Genomic DNA, 21,882 nt, shown 5'->3' on the forward strand with positions numbered 1-21,882 from the left:
ATTTGCTGTCCTCTTATTAAGATTCAGTCAGCACTTTGCTTTTAGTTGGTGCTTCAGTGCTTTTATATCTTGGCACACAGCATGTGTACACAAACATCGGGAGGCAAACACAGCCAGTAGCATGGATTTAAAGTATCCTGTACTTTTCCATCATTCCATTTCTCTGACTGCCTTCCTCCTTTGTCTGTAGGATTACGCCACCATGCAATTTTGTGCCAACAAACTGGATAAAAAGGACTTCTTTGGAAAGTCAGACCCCTTCATGGTCTTCTACAGAAGTAATGAGGATGGCACGTGAGTTTGTCTTTCGCATTTGCGTCTCTGTAAGTCAGGGGTGTCAAACTCAAATACACAGTGGGCCAAAATTCAAAACTGGAACAAAGTCGCGGGCTAACGTTAATATTTATTGAAATATATTTATTCCTTCAGATATAAGAATGAATCTTTTCTTATGGACTCAAACACGTGTTTGTTTATATTTTAGAGATGTTTGTTTTAACTGCATCTCCAGGTTCACTATCTGCCACAAGACCGAGGTGGTGAAGAACACACTGAACCCTGTGTGGGAGCCCTTCTCCATCCCTGTCAGAGCGCTCTGCAATGGAGACTATGACAGGTAGGTTGACTGATGATGTACAGGTGAGTCTCATGAAGACAAACAAATATTCCCACACACTCAGAGTTTGTTTTTTAAGGAAAAATTAAAGCGGTGCAGAGTTTTAATATGTGGTGTAGCTCTTACAAAGTGGATCAGGGCTATCAGATTTAGAGCAAATTGATTTTCTAATGTTATTCTATCCGCTGCTGAAATAGACAATTATTACAGGCTGACTAGCACTACATGCCACCTTGCCTGGCTCTTTATTGATTTCTCCACAATCACAGAGAGCCTTTCAGAGCATTGCAGGGTTTCTGATTGGTTTCTCTGGTGGCAACTTCTAGCTTATCTGAATCTTTTCAGAGTGAAGGGCATTGCAGAATACCCGAGGAGCAGGAAGAGTTTTGGCAGGAAGATAAAATAACACGAGCGAAAAAAGAGAGCGAGAGGAGAGGGAGAGTCGGTCTAAAGATGTTGACAGGTGGCTGGAACAACACAGGAGCCCTTCTATGTGTGTTTGTGTGCAGAAGCAGGAAAATGTTTAGACCCAGACAGCCGCGCGAGTGTGTAGAAGAACATGTCAAACCATGGCCTCCGCTACACTGGGTGTCAGCGAAGGTTCGCTGCTTTCAATCCTGTCTCTGTTCACCTGCCCGGAGAAGCTAATTGGGTCAGACAGATGGAGCAGAAGCATGAAAGTATCCTGATTCCCTTTGAGGATTTTGATCTTAAATTGTATAAGTAGAAATGGCCTGGTTTCTCCCCCACAGGCTTTTCTTTTGGACTCCAGTAAAATGCACAGACAAGCTGGTCTGTGCTGTATTTTCTGCACTACCGTCTTTCATTCTTGTTCCCTTTTCTCCTGCAAATATACAGCAAAATTTACAATATATTAATAATGATGTATTGACTATCTCTCTGCAGTCACATTTTTCACCCTCATGAGAATCTGATAAATCTCTTGTAATCATTTGTCTTCGATAGCGATCAGAAAGTGAAATCTCTCCCATTTCCACTCCAACACAACGCTGGTTTCAGAAACTAAAATGAAATTGATTCGAGGATCGAGCTGCCCCCAACTCTGCTGATTATAATGATGCTGACTCATCACAGGCAAATCATCTGTCACAAGTGGCCCTGAGTGTCAAGAATCATTTGTTTTTTCATACTAGTCAAGATTGCAAAGTTTTCTAACTCTGACTCTGAATGTCTGGTTGGTTTAGAGGGAAACAAGTGATGAGTTCATCACAGACCATTAGAGGAAGTCTCCTTTCTTTGTGCGTTACACAATTTGGACATTTGTTAGCTGGGAAAAATAGTGCAGACACAATTAGTTCAGGTCAGGATAACAGAGTAGCCCTCCGATACTTATCTGCCTCTTGGATCCTCTGACAAGTGACTGACAGCAGCAGCTGATGGGAAGATGGGGGTGGCAAGCCACTAGTCTAGTTTCCATCAGTCTGAGAAGAAAAGAGGAGGCATCTTCCTCATTCTGCCTATATTCTCTCAGGCTTGCTCATTTGTTTTTTTCTCCTACCGACTTATTTTGGGAACTTGCAAAATATGCTATTTCCCAAGAGGTTACTTTTCTGTCTTAGGCATGTGGGGAGAAAATGCTTTACCTAAACTGTTGGTGTTGTCGCCCAGCTCTTTACTCTGTGAGATACACAAAAACAATTCATTTAAATATTTAATGCTAGTTTACTAATCCGCACCATATTTTTTTTATACATAAATTAAGCAGACAGAAACCCAATAAGCTCTGTGAATTTGTATTATTGTCAGTCTTGCTTAAATGTTGGCAATTACTGAGACTGGTGCTTAATAATCAGCTAATAAATTTTGAAAACCTAACATGACTCAGGCTGCCACGCAGTATAGCTTCAAAGAGAAAACAAATGTTGTCACCATTAGATCTCTAGAAAGATGTTTGTGTCTTTTGCATGCAGAACACAGAGCATGCTCTCTTTGATGGCTTTAATTCAGCTTTCACTAACAATTAATGAGCTTAAGTAACTTGGTTTGTCACTTTCAAAATGCTCTTTGTAACATTTCTCCTCAAGAATATTAAGTTTGTAGCTCACGCAAGGCATTAATATGTTCACACAAGGAAACAAACACATTTTCTGCTCTTTGATGTGCTTCCTAGGACAATCAAGGTGGAGGTGTATGACTGGGACAGAGATGGGAGGTAACTGATACACAGAGGAGCGTGTGCACACACATGCACAAGAGAAATTTATCAAAAAAAAATTTTCATCCCTAATAGACAACGCTATTTTACTGTCCTTACTGACTACTAAATTATAGTTACTTTCTTTTCAGTACACATTAATGGTTATGTGCTTTTATCTTCCACCAGTCAAGGCTGTGATGACGCTTTTTGTCTCCTTTCCACCAGCCATGATTTCATCGGTGAATTCACCACAAGTTTCAAAGAGCTGTGTCGGGGTCAGAACCAGCTGAATGTGTATGAGGTGAGCGGAGATAAAATCGACCAATACCATCATCACCTTCAGAGCAGCGGACCTTTATGTAAAAGCTGCAAATGTTGACTGCTGTAGGGAGCTCGTTTGCTTTAAGCTGCTTCCAAGTAGAATGCAAATCACTTTCTGAAGCCACTATGGCAGACGCAGTTTCAAGTGAAATTCAGCACATCGAGCTGAATGTGACCGGCCAAAGCTATGTGCGAATTATTAATGAATGAACCTTGGAAGCACCTGTGCCAAAAAACGATTCTGATGGCACAAAAAGAAACCTCAGCTTCCTTTGTGCATGCTAGTGTGAGAAACCTGCCTCGGTCTGAGAACAAATCAGCGTGCCCTTTATACTCAGCAAGGTCTTCTTTCATGACAGGAAGTTCTACAGGTCTCACTTGTTTGAGCAAAGTTGTGGCTGTTCAAGATTAACAACTAGCCTCCCCTGTTTGTCCTCACCCTACCCGCTATTAAGCCTCTCAGAGGTTAAGTGGTGCCATAGATCGACTGGAGAAGAGTGCTGCTGCGGTGGGAATACAAATGGAAATGCGACAGAACTATGTTACTTATTCCTTCCTTTGGATCGCACTCAGAAAGTCTGAATAGGTCCCTGCTCATTAAAACAGTTGCCATATTACATTAGCCTCTGAATCAGTCATAGAAGCACTCTAAGAAAAGAATAAGGCCAGTAAAGGTAGAGAGTAAGGGAAAAGCTGGTGAGTTAGGTTAGGAAAGACGGTGTCCTTTTACACTGCTGACACGGCATAAGGATGTGCATCCATTACCCTTCACCAAACCTTTCTATATATAAAACGCAGGTAAGGTCAGAGACTTTTGTGATGTGGACAAAAATGACATAACACCACCTTCTCATTATGGAGAAATAAAGAAATTCAGTATGTCACATGCCACATTTTTCAGCTCTTTGCATATTTTTGTATATTCAACGTGACGTGCAGAAAGCTTGTAAACATACGACGACAGCAGGCTAATGTCAGTACAGGACGCTGTAACTGAATGTGATTCCTTTGTGATGTCATGTGAAGTTTTGGCGGCTGAGTGATGGTCACAACGCTGTGAGGCATAATTTTTGGAAGACGAGTTCAGGGGGCGCTTTTAGAAAGTACAGAACCAGAAAGGAAGAGTAGAGAAGAGAGACGAAAGGAGGGTAGAATGGGATACCTTTTACTTTATTATCCTGCACAGCTTCCTCCAGGCTCATGCTTTGTGTTTGTGTGCAGACCTTTAGAATGAGCAGTGCAGATATTTGACTTTGCTCACTGTTGCATACAAGTTTTTGGCTGCAAGCTTAAATGTAACTTTTATTTAATGCACTGAAGACTGTAATCACTCTGCTTGCCTTGGATATCACTCAAGTATTTCCCAATTTTTTGTTTTTAGTGAAGTCTATAGGTGTTTGCACAGTGTTGCACTCATGCCCTTGTAAACCACCACACAGGATTTGAAATGAAGCAGCCAATATCTAATTGAAGTGCAGCGTATAACCTCTAACCATACACCGGGTAACCAGAAAAGCAAGCCAACTGTTTAGGAATTACAGACTTTTTTATTAGTCCCTCTATTTTCACAGCATATGTAGCTGGACAAAGTAATTTAATACAAAATGTCAGCTATTTAAACATACCGAAGGCTACAGCCTATGCATATCAAAAAGTGCAAGGTTTTCTCGCTTGAAGTGCTGTCAGCCTCGCTCAGTCACTGCTTATTAAGGGAGCTCTGCCTTTTTTCTTTTTGGCTAGTTTTGTGTTCAGTAAGTGAAAAACATGCTCACTTGGGATGGAATCAGGTGAAAGACTAGGTCATCTAAAAATATTTAATGTCTTTGCCAAAAAGCTCTTAAGCTGTTTTCACTGCATGTTTCGGGTCATTGTCCATGTGCACTGTGAAGCGCTGTCTTGTCAGTTTTTCTTCATTTGGCTGAAACTGAGCAGAAAGTGCAGCTCTGTCGTCTCTGCTGCTTTTATCAGCAGTCACATCATCAATAAACACTAGTGACCCACTTCCACTGGCAGTCATGCATCCCCGTGCTAAAACACCGCCTCCACCATGTTTGACAGATGATGTGTTTTCCTTTAGATCACAAGCTGCTTCTTTCCTTTTCGGCACTCTTAGTTAATTTTGGTTTCATCTGTCTCCAGAGACTTCTTGTTCCAGAGCTGGGCAAGATTTTCTAAGACATTTCCTAGCAAAGTGTAATCTGCTCTTTCTGTTCTTGAGTGCCACATGTGGTTTGCAGCTTGAGCTAAACCCTTTGTAGTTACATGAATGAAGACTTGTCGTGATTGCAGGCTCTGACACGCCTACCCCTGTTGAGGTGCTCTTGATTTGGCTAGAGGTTGTGAAAGGAATTCTGAGATCATTCAGTTTAAGCTACTTTTCATGGCCGTCCAGGCTTGAACTCACCAGCGCTTTCCTTCCTTTTAAGAATTAGCCAGATTGTTGTCTTGGCCACTCCTATATTTTCTGCTCTCTCTGATGGCTCGCCTTTGTTTTCTCAGGCTAATTACCAAATGCAAATTTTGGAATCAACTGCATACCTTTTATCAGTTTAATTTACCAGTTAATTGTACAATTACTTTTGATGGCATGGGAATGGAGGGACTGTGCAGAAAATTTGAATTTGAAGCAATATTTTGAGCTTCATTTCCTTTCTTCCACTGTGGTGGTACATAGAAGCAAAAGCACAAAAATCGTGTCACTATCCAAAAGCTTGGACCTGGCTGTATGCATCTACCCCCACTGCACATAACTGTGCACTTGCACTCACTCTGTATGTGGTTATAAGCACCACAGCTGGCAGCATGCATGTGAAATTTACAGTAGACTGCTTATGCTTATAAAAATCCCTCTGAATTATCTGCACTTAGCTGGAAGGCATGATCAATGGTATCTCATTCTCACCTGCTACAGTTATTGGATTCACTCCCTATGCTCCATTACCCTTACAGACATAGAGTAGGAGGACAAAGATGTTTTTATTACTTGCCCAAGGGTGGATAAAAAGAATTGTGCTGCAAGTTTACATTATCATTATCCTTCGTTCCCATTCTGCCTTCATACCAGGTGGTGAATGCCAAGAAGAAAATAAAGAAGAAGAGATACATCAACTCTGGGACGGTGAGTCTGAGATACTGTAAGAGCAAATCTCCTTGTGCATGCACACCCCTGCCTGCCTTCTCTTTTGTATTCAGCAGGAAGTTTTCACTAAGTGGATTGCATGAACTCTGTTAAATGTTTTTCTTCTATTCCCATTCCCTGAGCTTATGATCCAGACAGTGAATTTAAGTAGACGGGAAAACATTCCCATGACCTCAAACGGGATGATTATTCAAGTCTGTAAAGCTAAATAAAAGAGACTTGTGTCTGTGTCCTTTCCCTGAAGAATAGTGACAGAAGTTCATAAATGAGCCGCGGCTTTGCTACAGCTCTTAGCGTATACTGTGACTCTGTAATTAAAATTTGTGCCTAGCTATCCATCAAGCTGATCATCCATCAGTCCACAGGCACACTGACGCTCAGTGATTGTAATTCTAAGGCGCTGCTTCGGCAACGCAATCATTTTGCATGGATAGGTCATTTTGAGAGGTCAGTGTTAATGTGTAGATTGGCAAATTTTGTTTAATTAAAAAGGACGAGTTAATCTTTTGGGGCCTTTTTTTCCCTCTCAGGTATCCTTGTTGTCATTCAGTGTAGAGTCAGAGCACACCTTCCTGGATTACATCAGAGGAGGGTGAGTCATGCATTTGTGTGCAAGTTACATTACTTTGTTTATGTACTCACGCTGTTTGTGTTTCACCTCTACGAGTGGCTCACAGAAACTATGACCACATAGTTTCATTTACTGCAAATCTGCACTCAAAAATTTGATTTGCATACTGGAAGTTCACTGTTTGAATTTAATTGTGCACAATGATGGCTGTGCAGACTCCCTATTAGTATGAGTTTAACACATGTACAAGTAACATATTGTTTCCAGTAGTTCATCTGTCGACTGGACCTTTTAGTTCTTAAACACAGGTGTGACTAATTACATTGATTACGGCTTACATGCAGATAGAACAAAACCTTCATTAACATCATTAGAGACACCTGTGCTGTCCCACTTTGTCATGTCAAAATGACTGCTGTGAAGAGGGGCTTTGGAAAATGTATTCATCATTTGGATTCTTTTTTTATTCCTAGACAGGCAATTGAACTTTTAGCACATAAGACTCTAATGATTCCTGTCAGAATATTTTATGTGTCCAAAATTTAATTTGATGGAGATTTCAAGTTTAAAAACAAATCTTGTTTTGCAGTTTATTACACATTTAAGTGTTAAGCACACTGATAAAATAATATTAGCTAAGGTATATAGCAGTTAATATAATAATTAGCGCTGTCAACGTAAATCTCATTAAAATCAGGTTAACGCCATAATTGCATTAACGTGGCAAATCTCCGTTAGCGAGTTACCCGTGATCGCCCCGTGCGTGGGGCTGCACGGCATCAACACGTTAGCACGGTTAGCTTGTTAACGGGCAGAGATTTGCCGCGTTAATGCAGTTATGGCATTAGCCTACGGTGGCCCTGAGAGGCCAAACGAACTGCAACTTCAGAAAACACTTGCAAAAAGAAATATGCTGCAAAAAGAAAAATGCTGCAAAAAGAAGCATTTTTCTTTTTGCAGCATTTTTCTTTTTGCAGGTGTTTTCTGAAGTTGAAATCCGTTTGGCCTCTCAGGGCCACCGTATTAACCTCATTTTAATGAGATTAATGCTGACTGCGCTAATAATAATCATAATCATAGTATCATATTACTGTGACATCCATGCACAGCTGTTCTTGCATGGTGGTGAAATCTGCAGTGTTTAAATATCATTCAGGTAACCACTGACCTAGAAAGCCATGGAATTACAGATTTCAATACACAAACACGCTTTAACTATGCATTAATGGTTGTGTTTGGGTGTCATTTCATGGGAATAAAACAGCAATACGATATTGCAGATGCTTGTATTGACATTTGTAGGCTCAGTTTCAGGATTTTTATGCTATTTTTATGCTAGCACTGATGCTATATTGTCAGTATAACACAGCACGTAATCATTATTATCATATGATCATTTACCACTCAATCCAGTATATGAACACTTAACATCCATCCCAGTCTTTCCCATCCATGCATCACATTTCTCACTGTTAGCATACCAACATGTCCTCCAGCCCGCCAAACACAGCACGAACGCTTAATGCTACCCTTTAGCATCTGTGCAATAACTATAGGAGACCCAGCACTCTGGCTGTTTGAGTGAGTCATCTGCTCAAGAAAAACAGCTGTTCTGTGTTCATGGTCATAGATAGTGGTGCTGCTGACTGTAAATAGTGATATGCTGAGCCTCAGCCTCTGTTTGCTTGTATTGTGTAACCACTGAATCAGGGGTATGACAGTGGGATAGTGGTCTAGAGTGATGTAGTGTGTGCAGAGCACCTGGGTTTGCTTGGACTTTTCTGATGTTTGCTCTCAGATATTTGCTGTCAAATGGAGGAAGAATAAAAGAAAAGAGGTCATAAAAGAATTTAAATTCAAATTTATTTTCGCCATGCATAAATCTGGTAGAACAACAGTCAATAGTGAGTGTTAAAACTTTATACAGTGACAGCCATCGCTGTGACTAATACACGGAAATGAGTCAGGGCTGTGAGATTTAACACAGTAGTTTTAAAATGCATTACACTGGCTCCCCCTTTTTACTTTGTTTCCTGTTGTTGCTGCCCATGGCATAACAAGCACTCATCCATGTTTTCCTCAGTGTTATTGAGTGTGGTTACTGAGGTGCTTCTGATTTTTCACATAACAGCTCAAAGTGTGGCCCCGAAGGAAACGATTGTGTCCACAGCCACAACTCCGTAGTAAATGAATATGAATGATTATGATAGAATATGGAGAAGATCTGAGGGCTTAATTAAGGGCGAACATCCTGTCACATATGGAAATGTTTCTCAGTGGATCAGTGGCTGCCCTGGTTTTAGTTTTCTGCTGCTTTGCTGCTGGTGGCTGAGTGTCCCAGATCTGTCCCGTTGGTCTCTCTCCAGCTCCCACAAACGGACACACACACTGTACCCTCACACACAGCACACATTCACTCACTGTCAAAACAGCAGTGTTTTCACCTTTTTCTACTTGTTCGACTCTGATCTAATTTGTCCTTGAGAAACCGAAGAAAAATGGAGGAAGAGGGGAAATGGGAAAACAATGAGGTTAGAAGTACTGATACGATAGATCAAACTATGTTGTGCTGTATTTGCTCTCAGATTTTAGTTCTTCTGGGGTTTTTTTTCTCTCATTTTTATGATGGGGCAACCTATCATCATTTTGGATTCACCAAACCAGATAAGCAGTTATCCAAGTTCACAGCAACCTACATATGAGAGCTGATACTTGGGGAACATGCACTGTCCTACTGCCTTTTTTCTAAACTGACATTTAGAAAAAAAGGGGCCTCAAACCAAGCTGTGAGAGAGACTGCACTGACCTGTTTAAAATTGTGTGCATTTATTTATAAGTGTGCGTTGAATAATTAGTAGTAAACATGCTTATGTCTTGAAGTAAGATTAAAAAATGGTCTGTAAAGAATTTAGTGTACCATTTTCCTTGGATTTTGTCTTCATATACAGGAACTTGTGAATATGGACAGCAGTTTGATCATCAGTGTCTCTGGTCTGCATGTGGAAATGCCCTTGAGCAAGAAGCTGAATCTTAATTGCTCTGATGCATCTATCAGTGTGTGTGTGTGTGTGTGTGTGTGTGCTAGATAAAGTGCTTAACTTGAATACAGTAGAATAAAAGTGCTTTAAGAGTGTGTGTGCTTGTAAATGGGAGAATGTGGCTTGTGTAAAAAGCACTTTGAGTGGTTAGGAATACTAGAAACTGCTTTATCAACCCCAAGCCATTTTCAAACTAAAGAGACGCTTTCTGTCAGACTGCTACGGTTCCTAAATATAGAGAAAAAGACACCACTCCAAAGACCTTCCATATAAGGGTTTAAAATGTCTATTTTTAGGTAGTTCCTTGTGATTTCCCTTTGTGCTTCCACGTTACACCTCCAACACCTCCTTCCAGCCTCCAACGGCCAACACCTCCTTCCAGCCTCCCCCGCCCCGATAGCCAGCAGAGAACAGGGGTGTGTGAAGGCTCCAAACCTCCCTCCTCTTGCTCATATGTAGTGTTGCTGCGTGTTGTTCTAAGGTGCACTTAAAACACGGGAGAGAATGGTGCTGCTGCCAGAGAGCAGCAGGTGCTAGCACGGCCCCTCCCAAGAACCCTCAGTGTCTACATGGATTTAAAATTGAGAGGTGGGCACCGGCGCCAGAGGTGGGGTTGAATACACAGACCGAGTGTGAGTAATGTGGATGTCTAAGTTGTGGAATAAAATTGAGGCACGGGTGGCCAGAAGGGGACAGGGGGGGGGGGTGTGCCTCCCCTGCACCCTGGTGACACACCCGCACCCCAAGGCCCTACTTGTGTGGGTGGGTGTGTTGGAGGGAGGCAGCCGGGGATGGGGAGGAAAAGAAGGGAGGAGCAAGATGCCCCTCCCTGGGGCCAGCTCCCCCGCTGACCCCAGTAGGCACCCTCGTCCTTCGGCACCCACCAAGGCAAGGGGGCCCAGGCCCATCCAGACCAGGGCCTATGGCAGCAGGACCGCCCAGCCCCACAGGACCCGGGGCAGCCCACCCGACCCCACCGCAGAGGAAACTGTACCCACCCTAACATTCAATCATCTCCCAGACTGGACAAGACAGTAGACACCCAGGTTAAGTTTATTCTCCACCTCTCCTGTGACTCTCCCCCACCTGCAGAGTGGACTCCTGCAAGGATGGAACAAACTCCCTGTCAGTTGAAGAGCCCCCTAGTTAGGCCGATGCGCCAGAGGCCCCCTGCGCCAGGGCTGAGCCCCCATGCACCCACCCACAACCTTGGCGACACACCAACAAGGACCGAAGCCCCCAAGGCCCAGCCAGAGCCCTAGCACGGAGGCGAAGCACTCCCAAACCCCAAGCCCCCACGCCTGCCCCGGATCCACTCAGGGGCAGCCAGGCTACCAGGCCAGTAATCTACGTCCGCCAGCACAGACCCTCCCCCAGGCCTGCTGCACGCAGCCACAAGGAGAACACCCTCTAAGAGCAACCAGAGCCACTAACCAGGTTATGACCACAACCCCTGGGTTAAGCCCTCCAGGGATAACGTCCCTAGGGATTCTCCAGACGCCCTAAGCCCGTCCCAACCTCCACATCAACCACAATGGCGAAGGCGGGACCAAACCACGACCCCCCCACCCCCGCTCGGTGATGGAGCCGATCATTCTGAATCTTGCACTCAGAATTATCCAGACACCACACACATTTATCCACACTCTACAGCAATTTCGTACAGAACCTGCCCATATATCAAAACTCTGCGTTTCCCAGCTGCAGGTAATTGATCTGAACTGCCACAATGTTTCCACAACACTTGTGCGTACACTGACTTATTTTGCTTGGCACATTGCTCTGTCATCAGATCTGATGTTTTGTGACCTGCTAATTTGTGCTGCTCTTGGTAGAATGCCTGTCATTAGCAAGAACTGGCTGCATCTTTGTTTATAAATTAGCACAATGCTAGTAGATGACCCACAGACCTTTTAAGTCCCATTGGTGCATTTATTTTAGTTGGAACCTTACTCTGATTTGCTGTGTGTAAGAAATCTGGTGTTTGGACCCAAGAACACGAACATGTTTGTTTCTGTTACAGAGGATTTATTGAATGATTTGAAATCTGTGCAAATCTTACTGGTGCTACTATGCATTGCATCCACCTAAATCTCTTTTTACACAAGCTGCTTTCATTACGTTTTTAAAACATTGAGTTTTATTTTGAAGCTTGAAACAGCTTTTGAGTCATCCTGTGGTAATTTTCACATAAAACTCTTTCAGACAGAAGTTAAAGAGATGATCCCATTAATTAATGTGACCCAGGCAATATGTGGAGTGGTACTTCATCTTTTTGTTACAACCCATTTAGAGACGTTAGAAGCCCATCGTGCCTGTGAAAAAGGCTGATGACAAAGGCTTCTGCTTTAAAAAGATGTGGCAGCTTTGAAAAAAATGTGGGATCTCTGCAGGAAAATCTCTGCAGCATCTGTGCGTGCACTTATTTTTTCTCCTGAGGTTTTTTACATCATCATGAAAGACTTGCCTCTGTCCCTTCTGTTGTCTCCCCAGTGATTTCTTTGAGAAATACTGTTAACAATGGCGGTGCTTGTGTATTTAAATTCTCCTGGAAGATTTGTCTAGAACAAACTACTTAAAATACGACACTTAAATACAGGCTGCAGAAAGTTTCAGTATTTCGGTTTCATATCTTCTTCTCTAAGTCAGAGCTAATGTTAAGTCAAGGCTTTTGTCCCCTTTTTGTTTCTGTTTGGAATAAAGCTCTGCAAGTTGTCAGCAAGTTGTTTATGTGCCAAATCATCTGAGAGGTAGAGAGCAGATGTAAAGTATGTAGATGTATTCTGGATGTCATTAGACTCAGCTGTCAAAAATAATTTGAGAATGATAAATTGAAGTCAATATCCCACGTTGTTGTGTGGTGTTAGTTCAGCAAGTATTACACACACACGCAGGTAGGAACAGAGGATTACCGGAGTTGACTCCTTTCTTTATTTTTCTTTTTTTCTTCTCCAAAACCACAACCAGAACAACATACTCACTAGCGCCCTCTAGCGCTTCTGGTAAATGCATCTACAGAACAAATGCAATAGTATGTGTGGACACAACATCTCCCCCTTTGAACAAGGACTTCTTATGTGAACCTGACTTCATCATTCTGATGTATGTCACCTAATACACTTTTAACATATTTCACATTACTCAGTAACATTCACTTTCCCATGACAAAGTCTTGGGTCCAGCAAGGTGGGTTCCTCATCCTGGTGGGCCTAAGCCTACTATCAGACTCAGAGTTAGATGCTAGATCAGTTCCTGGTTTATGACAGTCCATTGTTGTGTCAGAATCAGTACCTGCGTTCAGCTCTGACAGAGCCGATAAGTGTGAGGCGTTCCAGGTCCGTCCATCATCCAGCAAATAAGTGTTTGGTCCTTTCCTTGTCATGACAGTCCTTGGTTTGGAAAACTTTAACTCGCCTTTCTTTACCTTCCACGGCTTCCTAACCCGTACCTTGTCACCAGGCTGAAAGTTGGATGGTTTGGCGTGTCTGCGAGCATCAGTGTATTCTTTCATTTTCATTTGCTTATTCTTAACTCTTTCGCACATGGTATGCCTCTCTGTCTGAGGAACAGGCATATCCATTACCTGTAACTTTGTTCTCATTCGTCGTCCATGGAGCAGTTCTGAAGGGGAAACTCCAGTTGTTGAATGAGGGGTTGCTCTGTAGTCCATCAGGTAAGTTCTCAGGAACGATTTCCAGGGTTGTCCTTGAATCGAGGCAGTCTGTAGGCAGTCTTTAATGCATCTATTGAATCTCTCAACTTCCCCATTAGCTCTTGGGTAATACACTGAGGATCTCAGGTGTTGGATTCCCCTGCTTTTCAGGAAGTCAGTGAACTCAGCAGAGAGAAATTGAGAGCCATTGTCACTTATCAGTGTCTTTGGATTCCCTTCACGAGAGAAAACTACAGAAAGGAATTGAATGATAGTAGCTGCATCAGCTCGGGGAGCAAAAGCTACTTCAGGCCACTTGCTAAAGTAGTCTACCAATGTGATGGCAAATCTACAGTCAGAAGGGGCTATTTCAAAAGGGCCTATGATGTCCACAGACACCTTTTCCCAAGCAGCAGCTGGTAAAGGAATGGGTTGGAGTGGAGCATCATGGGTGACAGCGGACTTGTCATTCTGTCTGCACGTTGCACAGTTCTTTATCAGTGTCTCTATATGACAATCCATTTTGGGCCACCAGTACATTTCCCTCAGGCGTTGTTTGGTACGGACGATGCCTTGGTGAGTTTCATGAGCTATATCAGTGAGTTTTTTCTGCAACGACTCAGGCACTAGCAATCGATGTGTACCTCTGATGATGCACTCGTTCAAGACCGCGAGTTCATGGCGGATTGGGAAGTACGGCTGTAAGTCAGGATCCAGTGACGTCTTCCTAGCAGGCCAGCCTTTCTGTATCTGCACACGGAGCTTTGTGAACACTGGACAGTCTTTGCACCCTGACTGGAAGTCATCCTCAGACACAGCACTCAGATCAGTGAGGATGGCTGCAACTGACTCCACACTGCACATGCCATGTCTGTCTTGGAAAGTGGAAGCCTAGAAAGACAATCAGCAACATGGTTCAGTGACCCAGTTCTATATTCCACTTCATAATCAAACTCCAACAGGCGAGCTGACCATCTGGCTATGCGTAGACCAGCTCTGTTATTGCCCTTAGTAGTCAGCAGTGTTGTCAGTGCTTGGTGATCTGTTCGTAGGAGGAATTTTCTGCCCCAGAGCCATGTGCGCCATTTTTCAGCAGCCCAGACGCAAGCTAGAGCTTCCTTCTCAACGATTGAGTATTTCCTCTCTGCATCAGACAAGCTGCGAGATGCAAATGCAACAGTATGTTCTGCATCATTACCGTCAAGTTGAGTCAAAACAGCACCTACACCGTAGTCTGAGGCATCTGTTGAGACTATGGTTGGCTTACTGGGGTCGAACATCACCAGGGCAGGGCTGTGCACGATTAACCGCTTGACTTGATCAAACGCTGCTTGAGCTGCTTCGTTCCAGTGGAATGAACAGTCCTTACGCAGAAGAGCTCTCATAGGTTCAACAACAGTCGCGTAATTTGGCACAAACTTGCTGTACCATGCACTCAAGCCAAGAAATGAGCGCAGGGTTGCAGGATCAGTAGGGGGCGGAGCATGCAGGATGGCAGTGACATGAGAGTCATCTGGCAGCAGACCTTCTGGACCGATCTTTTGACCCAAAAAGCTCAGAGTAGTTTGACGGAGTTGACATTTGTCAACATTGAGTTTCAGTCCTGCATTGTTGATTCTGTGTAACACAGCACGCAAGTTGGCCTCATGTTCAGCTTCTGACGTTCCATATATGATGACATCATCAAGGTAGCATTGCACCCCTTTCTGGCCGCGTAGGATTTGTGTCATCATCTTTTGGAAGGCTGCAGGTGCTGAACTCAACCCATAGGGAACTCTGCAGTACTGGTACAGTCCTTCATGTGTAATGAAAGCAGTGAGCCCTCTACTCTCTTCATGTAGTTTCAGCTGATGGTAGGCGGATTTTAGATCCAGGGTGGAGAACATGACAGCCCCACGCAGCTCAGACAGTATGTCCTCTATCAGTGGCAAGGGATGACTGTCAGCGACCACCGCTTTGTTAGGTTCTCTCAAATCAACGCACATGCGTATGCCACCAGTCTTCCTTCTAGTGACTACAATCGGGGAGACCCATTCAGATGCATCAATTTTCTCTATGATGCCATGTTCCTCAAGGTTCTTGAGTTCTGCGGAAACAGCATCACGGACTGACAGGGGTAAGCGTCGAAGTTTCTGCTGTATTGGCTTCACTTCAGGTCGCACCTTCACTTTATGTACAAAGTCCTTTGCACATCCGAATGCAACTGGAGACTCACATTCCTGTTTACATTGAGTGGGCAGAGCCGAGGTTTGCTGGAGTGCAGCACAGACCTTGGGACTGTCAAGAACTAATTGTCCCCCTTTTATGTGTAGCTGGAGGGCAGTCACCAAGTCCATTCCCAGTATGGGTGTTCCTGTTCTCACAATGTAGAGATCTGTGGAGGCACTCTTGCCATTGTAAGTAATGTCAGCTCTAAGACACCCTAATACATCCAGTTTCTCTTTTGAATATGTAATAAGCTGAACAGCTGGATTACTTAACTTAACTGAGCCAAAATTTGTGCTGTAAACATGTTCAGGCAGTATGGAAACACCAGACCCTGTGTCTACTAGTAGCTTAACAGTGCATGCCTGTGCAGTATTTGGTACAGTGACTGCAACAGTGCACATCAATTTAGCCGGATCACCACTGACACAATTGTCAACAGTTAAAACACACATTTCAGGAACAGTCACTTCATTAACAAGCTTATGAGAAGATTTACACACTCTCGAAAAATGTCCGATTTTCCCACACGTATTACATTTGCAGTCTTTTGCGGGGCAGGATTTATCATTGGCTTTGTGATCAGCTGAACCACAACGGTAGCACGTCGGAGCTGTATCCGTTTTTTTAGCTGCTTTGTATTTTGGCTTGCGCATCTTCTTTTGTACTTGAACAGCGGCAACAGGCTTTGTTTCACCGACAGCAATGGCCTTTGCATCAGCTATTGCAGCCTCTGTACGCCTAGCAATTTCCAAAGCTCGATCGAGCGTCAAATCCTCCTCCATTAGCAGTCTTTCACGTATACGAGCATTATTTGTCTTCTCTACAAGTTGATCCCGCAACATTTCATTCTCCATAGCCCCGAACTTACATTGTTTCACGAGCTCACGCAGTGCTGCAACGTAGTGATCTGTAGACTCACCGACAGCTTGGGCTCGTTGCCTGAAACAGTATCTCTCGGCGACAACATTGACTTTAGGATGAAAGTACGTTTCCAAAGCCTTTACGGATCCCTCGTAATCATCCGTAGCGAGTGGTAAGGCGCTGTAGATTCGTTGTCCCTCCGTTCCCAAGCAGTGAATGAGCAGGGCCCTCTTCCTCTCCGTAGCAAAGTCATTACCCCCGATCGCCAGCAAGTAGTTATCGAACAACTTTTTCCACGCAGCAAATGGAATTTTCGGTTCGCCCGGGCAATCCAGGAACACAGCCGGGGGTTGCAAAGAGAGCAGAGCCATAACTTAATCACCACTACTCTCGTCGCCACTTGTTGTGTGGTGTTAGTTCAGCAAGTATTACACACACACGCAGGTAGGAACAGAGGATTACCGGAGTTGACTCCTTTCTTTATTTTTCTTTTTTTCTTCTCCAAAACCACAACCAGAACAACATACTCACTAGCGCCCTCTAGTGGACACAACACACGTGTAACACAACATTAATTCTTACTTAGCATGTTAATGAATAATGTTGTACCCAAACTACTTTTTAATGCGTAGGATGGCATGGATCCAGAAATGAACTCGTGTATTCCTTAACAGTTTCCATCACTAAAACATTTATGGTATTGCAAATTTTTGTTTTTAAGTTTATTAATTATTTCACTTATTGAATTTATCATCAGCAAAAAAAAAAAGAGTTGATAAACAACAAATTATAAAGCACTTTGTTTTAGTATTACATCTGAATTGTGCAGATTTTAAGACCTATTGAAAGGTAAATACATTTGGTGGTTAGAGACTGATGCACGACTAAAATTGTTGCAACTGTGTGCAGTGAACTTGCAATCTTGTTGCTTTTGAAATGTTCTGCAACCACTTGCCTGCAGTTGCTACCTTTAAACCGATTCTGATGCTTCTCTCAAGACAGCGATAAAATGGCAAAAAAAGTTGTCAATTACATGAAATCAGGTTGTGGTAACCCAAGCAAAATCACATTAGTGTCTGGGAACCTTGCTATACAACCTATACAACCTGGAAACCTTTAATACAACAAGTTGCATAACCGGCTGAGTGCACTGCTCGTGTCAATTTCCACTCACTGCTGCAGACTGACACAGATTGATTGACACAGATGGCAATTATTTGCAAACCTTTGTCAAAATTTTTGAGAGTGATTGCAGTTAGAGCGCGATTGGAAATGGGCGACCTGTGCACTCACCTTGCAGTTGAAAGTCGTTGCTCAGAGCATGATGACATTGGATGTTTAACCTCTGGGCAACTGGTTGGTTGCTGTACTTACTTGCAAACAGTCACCAAATGCAAAAAAAAGTCATTGCAATCCCTGGTTAACCATCATTTTTTTCCTAGTTGCAAGAAGGCCGCTATTCTATTTTTAAGGCCCTTTCACATAGGAAGCAGCAAATTCTGCGCCAACCACTAGTTTGATCCAATAACTCAAAATTTGTGTTGAGTTCATAGTATGTCACTTTTTGCTGCTGCCCATGGCCTTCACACCTACTACAATACATATGCCAGCTTCTTGTCTGCATTTCTATAGGTTGCACAGATGTATGTCATTGTGGTGCATGTGAATGCTCCCTGGCCTTATGCCTATGCTGCACTTTGCTCAGAGCAGCGGGAAACCATTATTGCTCTGTGCAAGTCACAGAGAAACAATGAGTTTCAGTGCACAGCACAGTGCATGTCACTTCCTATGTGACTGGGCCATAAAACAGCCTTAGTACAGTTTGATACAAGATCAGTTTCCAAGAACTGGTAGTTTTTAGACTACTACTATAATCAGAGATATTTTGATACATATGGGAAAAGTGTGAGGAACAAGCCTTTGCTGTTCAAAAAGAAAATTGGCGACACATAAGGAAAGCCCAAGCTTGCTTTGAATAATTTGTTTTGGACAGGCAAATCAAAGATTGAGCTGTTCAGTCACAGTGACAGCAAACACGTTTGGCACAGACCAAGTAGCAGAATCTCTTAACCAGTGTGGAGCATGGTGATGAAAATGTTATAAGTTGGGATTGCTGCTTTGGGACTGGGCAGCTTGCAGCTTGATTAAACTATGTGCTCAGCATTATAGCAAAGAAAGCTCCAAGTTACTGTGAAGGCATACGTTTGAAAGGTGAAGTGTCCTGAATCCTAAAGACATTGTAAGTAAAAACTGAGTGTCACTGAAAGACCTGGTTAAGATGTAGAAAGGCAATATTTGAAACCCACTGAAATAAATAATTGAAACTGGGAGTTTTTGCAAGAAATCCCATAAACATCTTGCTGTGGAAGATTTTTTGCATGGATACTGCAGAAGATCTCCTTTAACAGAAGTAACTTAAACTGCAAGTTACTTCTGTTAAAGGATGAAGTCGTAGCTTTTGAGGGCAGAGACTAGTATTACAATAAATCTATTAATATTGTTGTTGAATGAATGATTGAGGAGGTATTTTTCTTTGCTGTGCTGTGTTCAGTGCAAGATGCAATGAAAAACTGCACCTGATCTAAATTTGGCTTGTTCTGCCCTTTAAAACTGTCTCCTCGTGCAGTGATACACTGTTCCTGCTGCCATATTTGGAACACTCATTGGAAGTCCTGTCAGTGCATCAGGCAGCATCTTTGATGGATACTGGATCACCTCCAGTGTGTTAAAATCCTAATCCTTCCACTTTAGTTACATTTTGGGGAAGAGGAAGAATATCTGGTGAGAAGTTGTGAGCACTGAAGTAAAACATGGTGTTGACAGTCTGACCCTGGGGACAGATTTTCAGTGCACAGCACCCCTGAGTGAGAGAAAATGATGAGCATGCTCTAGGTCATGCTTCTGACAGAAGGCTGCTGTTTGTTCTCTGGGCAGTGGCAGTGCATCCTATTCTTATCACACTGATAATCATGAAGGTTGGGTAATCTCTTGCCTGCTGATGGAGATCCTTTCACACTTTAATACTGTGCTGCTCCTTCTCAGAAGCGCCTTGCATGCTATGGTTGGGGGTGAAGTTTGTCTGAAACGTGACAAATAAGAATTTAAAGATGCCAGCGATTTCCCTGATAGCTAACCATTCATCTTCATATACAGTTGGTTTAATTTTTTGCACGTCTTCAAGGGAAGTCCCCGTGGAAGTTCTCCAGTAGCAGTCTTTCTGTAAAATCATCTTCCCTGGCTAATTTCTTTTCTGCTCTCCCATATATTTAAAGTTTCCCATTGCAGATTTCCCAATGTTGACACAGACTTTGATGTCTGCTCTTTGGGGTTTTTGCAAAACGCTCTGGTCCTGTTGTCAATCATGCGACACACGCTGCTGCCCATGCTGTGCTGCTTTCAGACACAACAGGAACAGTCCTGGATATCCTTTATGTATAGACACAGTATAAGAGAGGTTTGCATGTCGAAATATCCCATCATAAAACAAATCTCCATAGGATCTATTTACTTTTCCACCCGACTGTCAAATTACCATAATTGTGAAAAATTTATCAAATAAGAAAAGGTGCATAAAAACTGGTGCTTTGAACAGACTGTCGATTTGAAGCAGATTGCATAACAGACTGATGAAGAAAATAAATCAGAATAGGCTTACTAGTGCTGAAAGAAAAACAACGACCATGTTGCCTATCCATGATGGGAAAGATTAACTGTATCGTTGAAAAATGATACACATGAAGAGACTGCCAATTTGGAGGACTGGAAACAACTTAAGACAACTGCAAATACTTGTCATCACTGAGTTAGATGATATTTAGTTATATAATTTTGTCAAATGTGTGTCTCAAAATGTTTTGCATTAGCCATATTATGAAAATTAACTTCACCTATTTAGCCTCAACCTTTAAATGGGTGTTGAGAAACACTGGAAAACTGCTAATGGGGGTTTGGGAGCATTTGAAATGAGAAGTACAGTTTGACAGCTACATTATGTGCACTTTTATGCTGTTTTATTTAATTATGTAGCATGTGAAAAATAAAGATGCTTAGAGAAACAAGTTTCTTCTAATCACTAGAAAAAACTTGCAAGATTTAGTTTTGGCTTCATTTTTTTTTTATGTATTCTCGTTCGCAAGAACAAAAAAATGCAGTTCGTGGATTCAGGCACAGAACACTCTGTGTTTGTCCCGTGGATCACTTAGTTTTGATTTGGCATCTGTACTTGCCTAGTGAAAGAGATTAGTTTTCTTCAACTGATGCAAAAGATTCTACTTGAACGCGTGCCAACACTGTCATTCAGACAGATGATGAGAAATGTGAGTAGGAGCCTGAGCAGCAGGCTGTATACAAAAGATCTGATATCAGATTTGATATTTTAGATTGCTGCTATTGATTTCTCTCCTTTCATGTGTGTTTGCTTTGCTGTTCCGTTTCTAACAGGTGATAACTAGCACGGTGCATTTTGGATGATATGTGAAGCAGAGGGGGGAAAAAGCAATTTCTTTTCAAGACCCACCATTGCACTCTGACTGTTTTCACAGTGAATTGGTTTTTCATTAATTTTCATTAACCTCCAGTTGTGGCAGAGATATAGTCAAATAGAGGTAATTAAAGTCCAAAAGCCACATGCTGCTTTGAGAGGCTAATGAAAGATTTATATTCTTTTCATCACATATTGAAATGTTTCTTTTTAAATTAAATCTCTAGTGAGATTGGTCATATAAAGGCTGGTGGGGAGCTTCTATTGTGTTGAGATCTTATTAAGGTTTAATAGTTTCATCCCAAAATATCCTGAGAAATTGATACTGGGTTTTTTTTTTATTGGATTTAGGTTAGCTTTGTGGTCAGACTGCAAAATCGCACTGCACAGAAACATACAATTTCTTTTCGTCTGCTTCTTTTACTGGCCTTTGCTATTTGCTGACTTTTGAAAGAGAGGTGTTTCTCAGCTGTGACACTCAGTCTTCTGCAAGGTTATTTTTGTGATGCAGTGTTGTTCCCTTTATGTGTATCTGCATGTGTTTGTCTGTCATGGCAAAATGTGGTCATGGACTATAAACTTCATCAAAGCACTTTCACATGATAACTAAACAAGATGTACTGATGCTAAACCCTTACAGATATTTCTGGTCTGCTAGGCTGTGCAGTCTGGTGATTTGTTGTGATCATACAGAAGTTTGAGTTTACCGTCACCAGAGGCAGAACAGTTCACTTTGAATTCTTTAAATTTATGTATGACAAAGATATACGTTTTGTCCAGGGAATCGGCACAGCTAGAAACAGTAATGACAGTTTCCAGCAGTGTTAGTGCTGCTACT

At 42.5% G+C, this 21,882-nt stretch overlaps 1 protein-coding gene across 2 annotated transcripts in view; it reads left to right on the plus strand.

Annotated features, from left to right (window-relative positions):
- cpne5a (copine Va) overlaps window positions 1-21,882 on the plus strand; it is a 97,614-nt gene that overhangs the window by 56,050 nt on the left and 19,682 nt on the right. For both annotated transcript variants that reach the window (XM_085443077.1, XM_085443078.1), the window contains 6 exons: window positions 191-294; window positions 512-616; window positions 2,748-2,789; window positions 3,000-3,075; window positions 6,160-6,213; window positions 6,765-6,826. In XM_085443077.1, coding sequence (XP_085299203.1) covers window positions 191-294; window positions 512-616; window positions 2,748-2,789; window positions 3,000-3,075; window positions 6,160-6,213; window positions 6,765-6,826 — 443 coding nt within the window. The remainder of the gene's footprint in view (window positions 1-190; window positions 295-511; window positions 617-2,747; window positions 2,790-2,999; window positions 3,076-6,159; window positions 6,214-6,764; window positions 6,827-21,882) is intronic.

The sequence above is a fragment of the Copadichromis virginalis genome, linkage group LG20, assembly GCF_057382275.1.
Source record: "Copadichromis virginalis isolate Kocher_CV1m ecotype Utaka linkage group LG20, C_Virginalis_male_GT1.1, whole genome shotgun sequence".
NCBI classification, from domain to species: Eukaryota; Metazoa; Chordata; class Actinopteri; order Cichliformes; family Cichlidae; genus Copadichromis; species Copadichromis virginalis.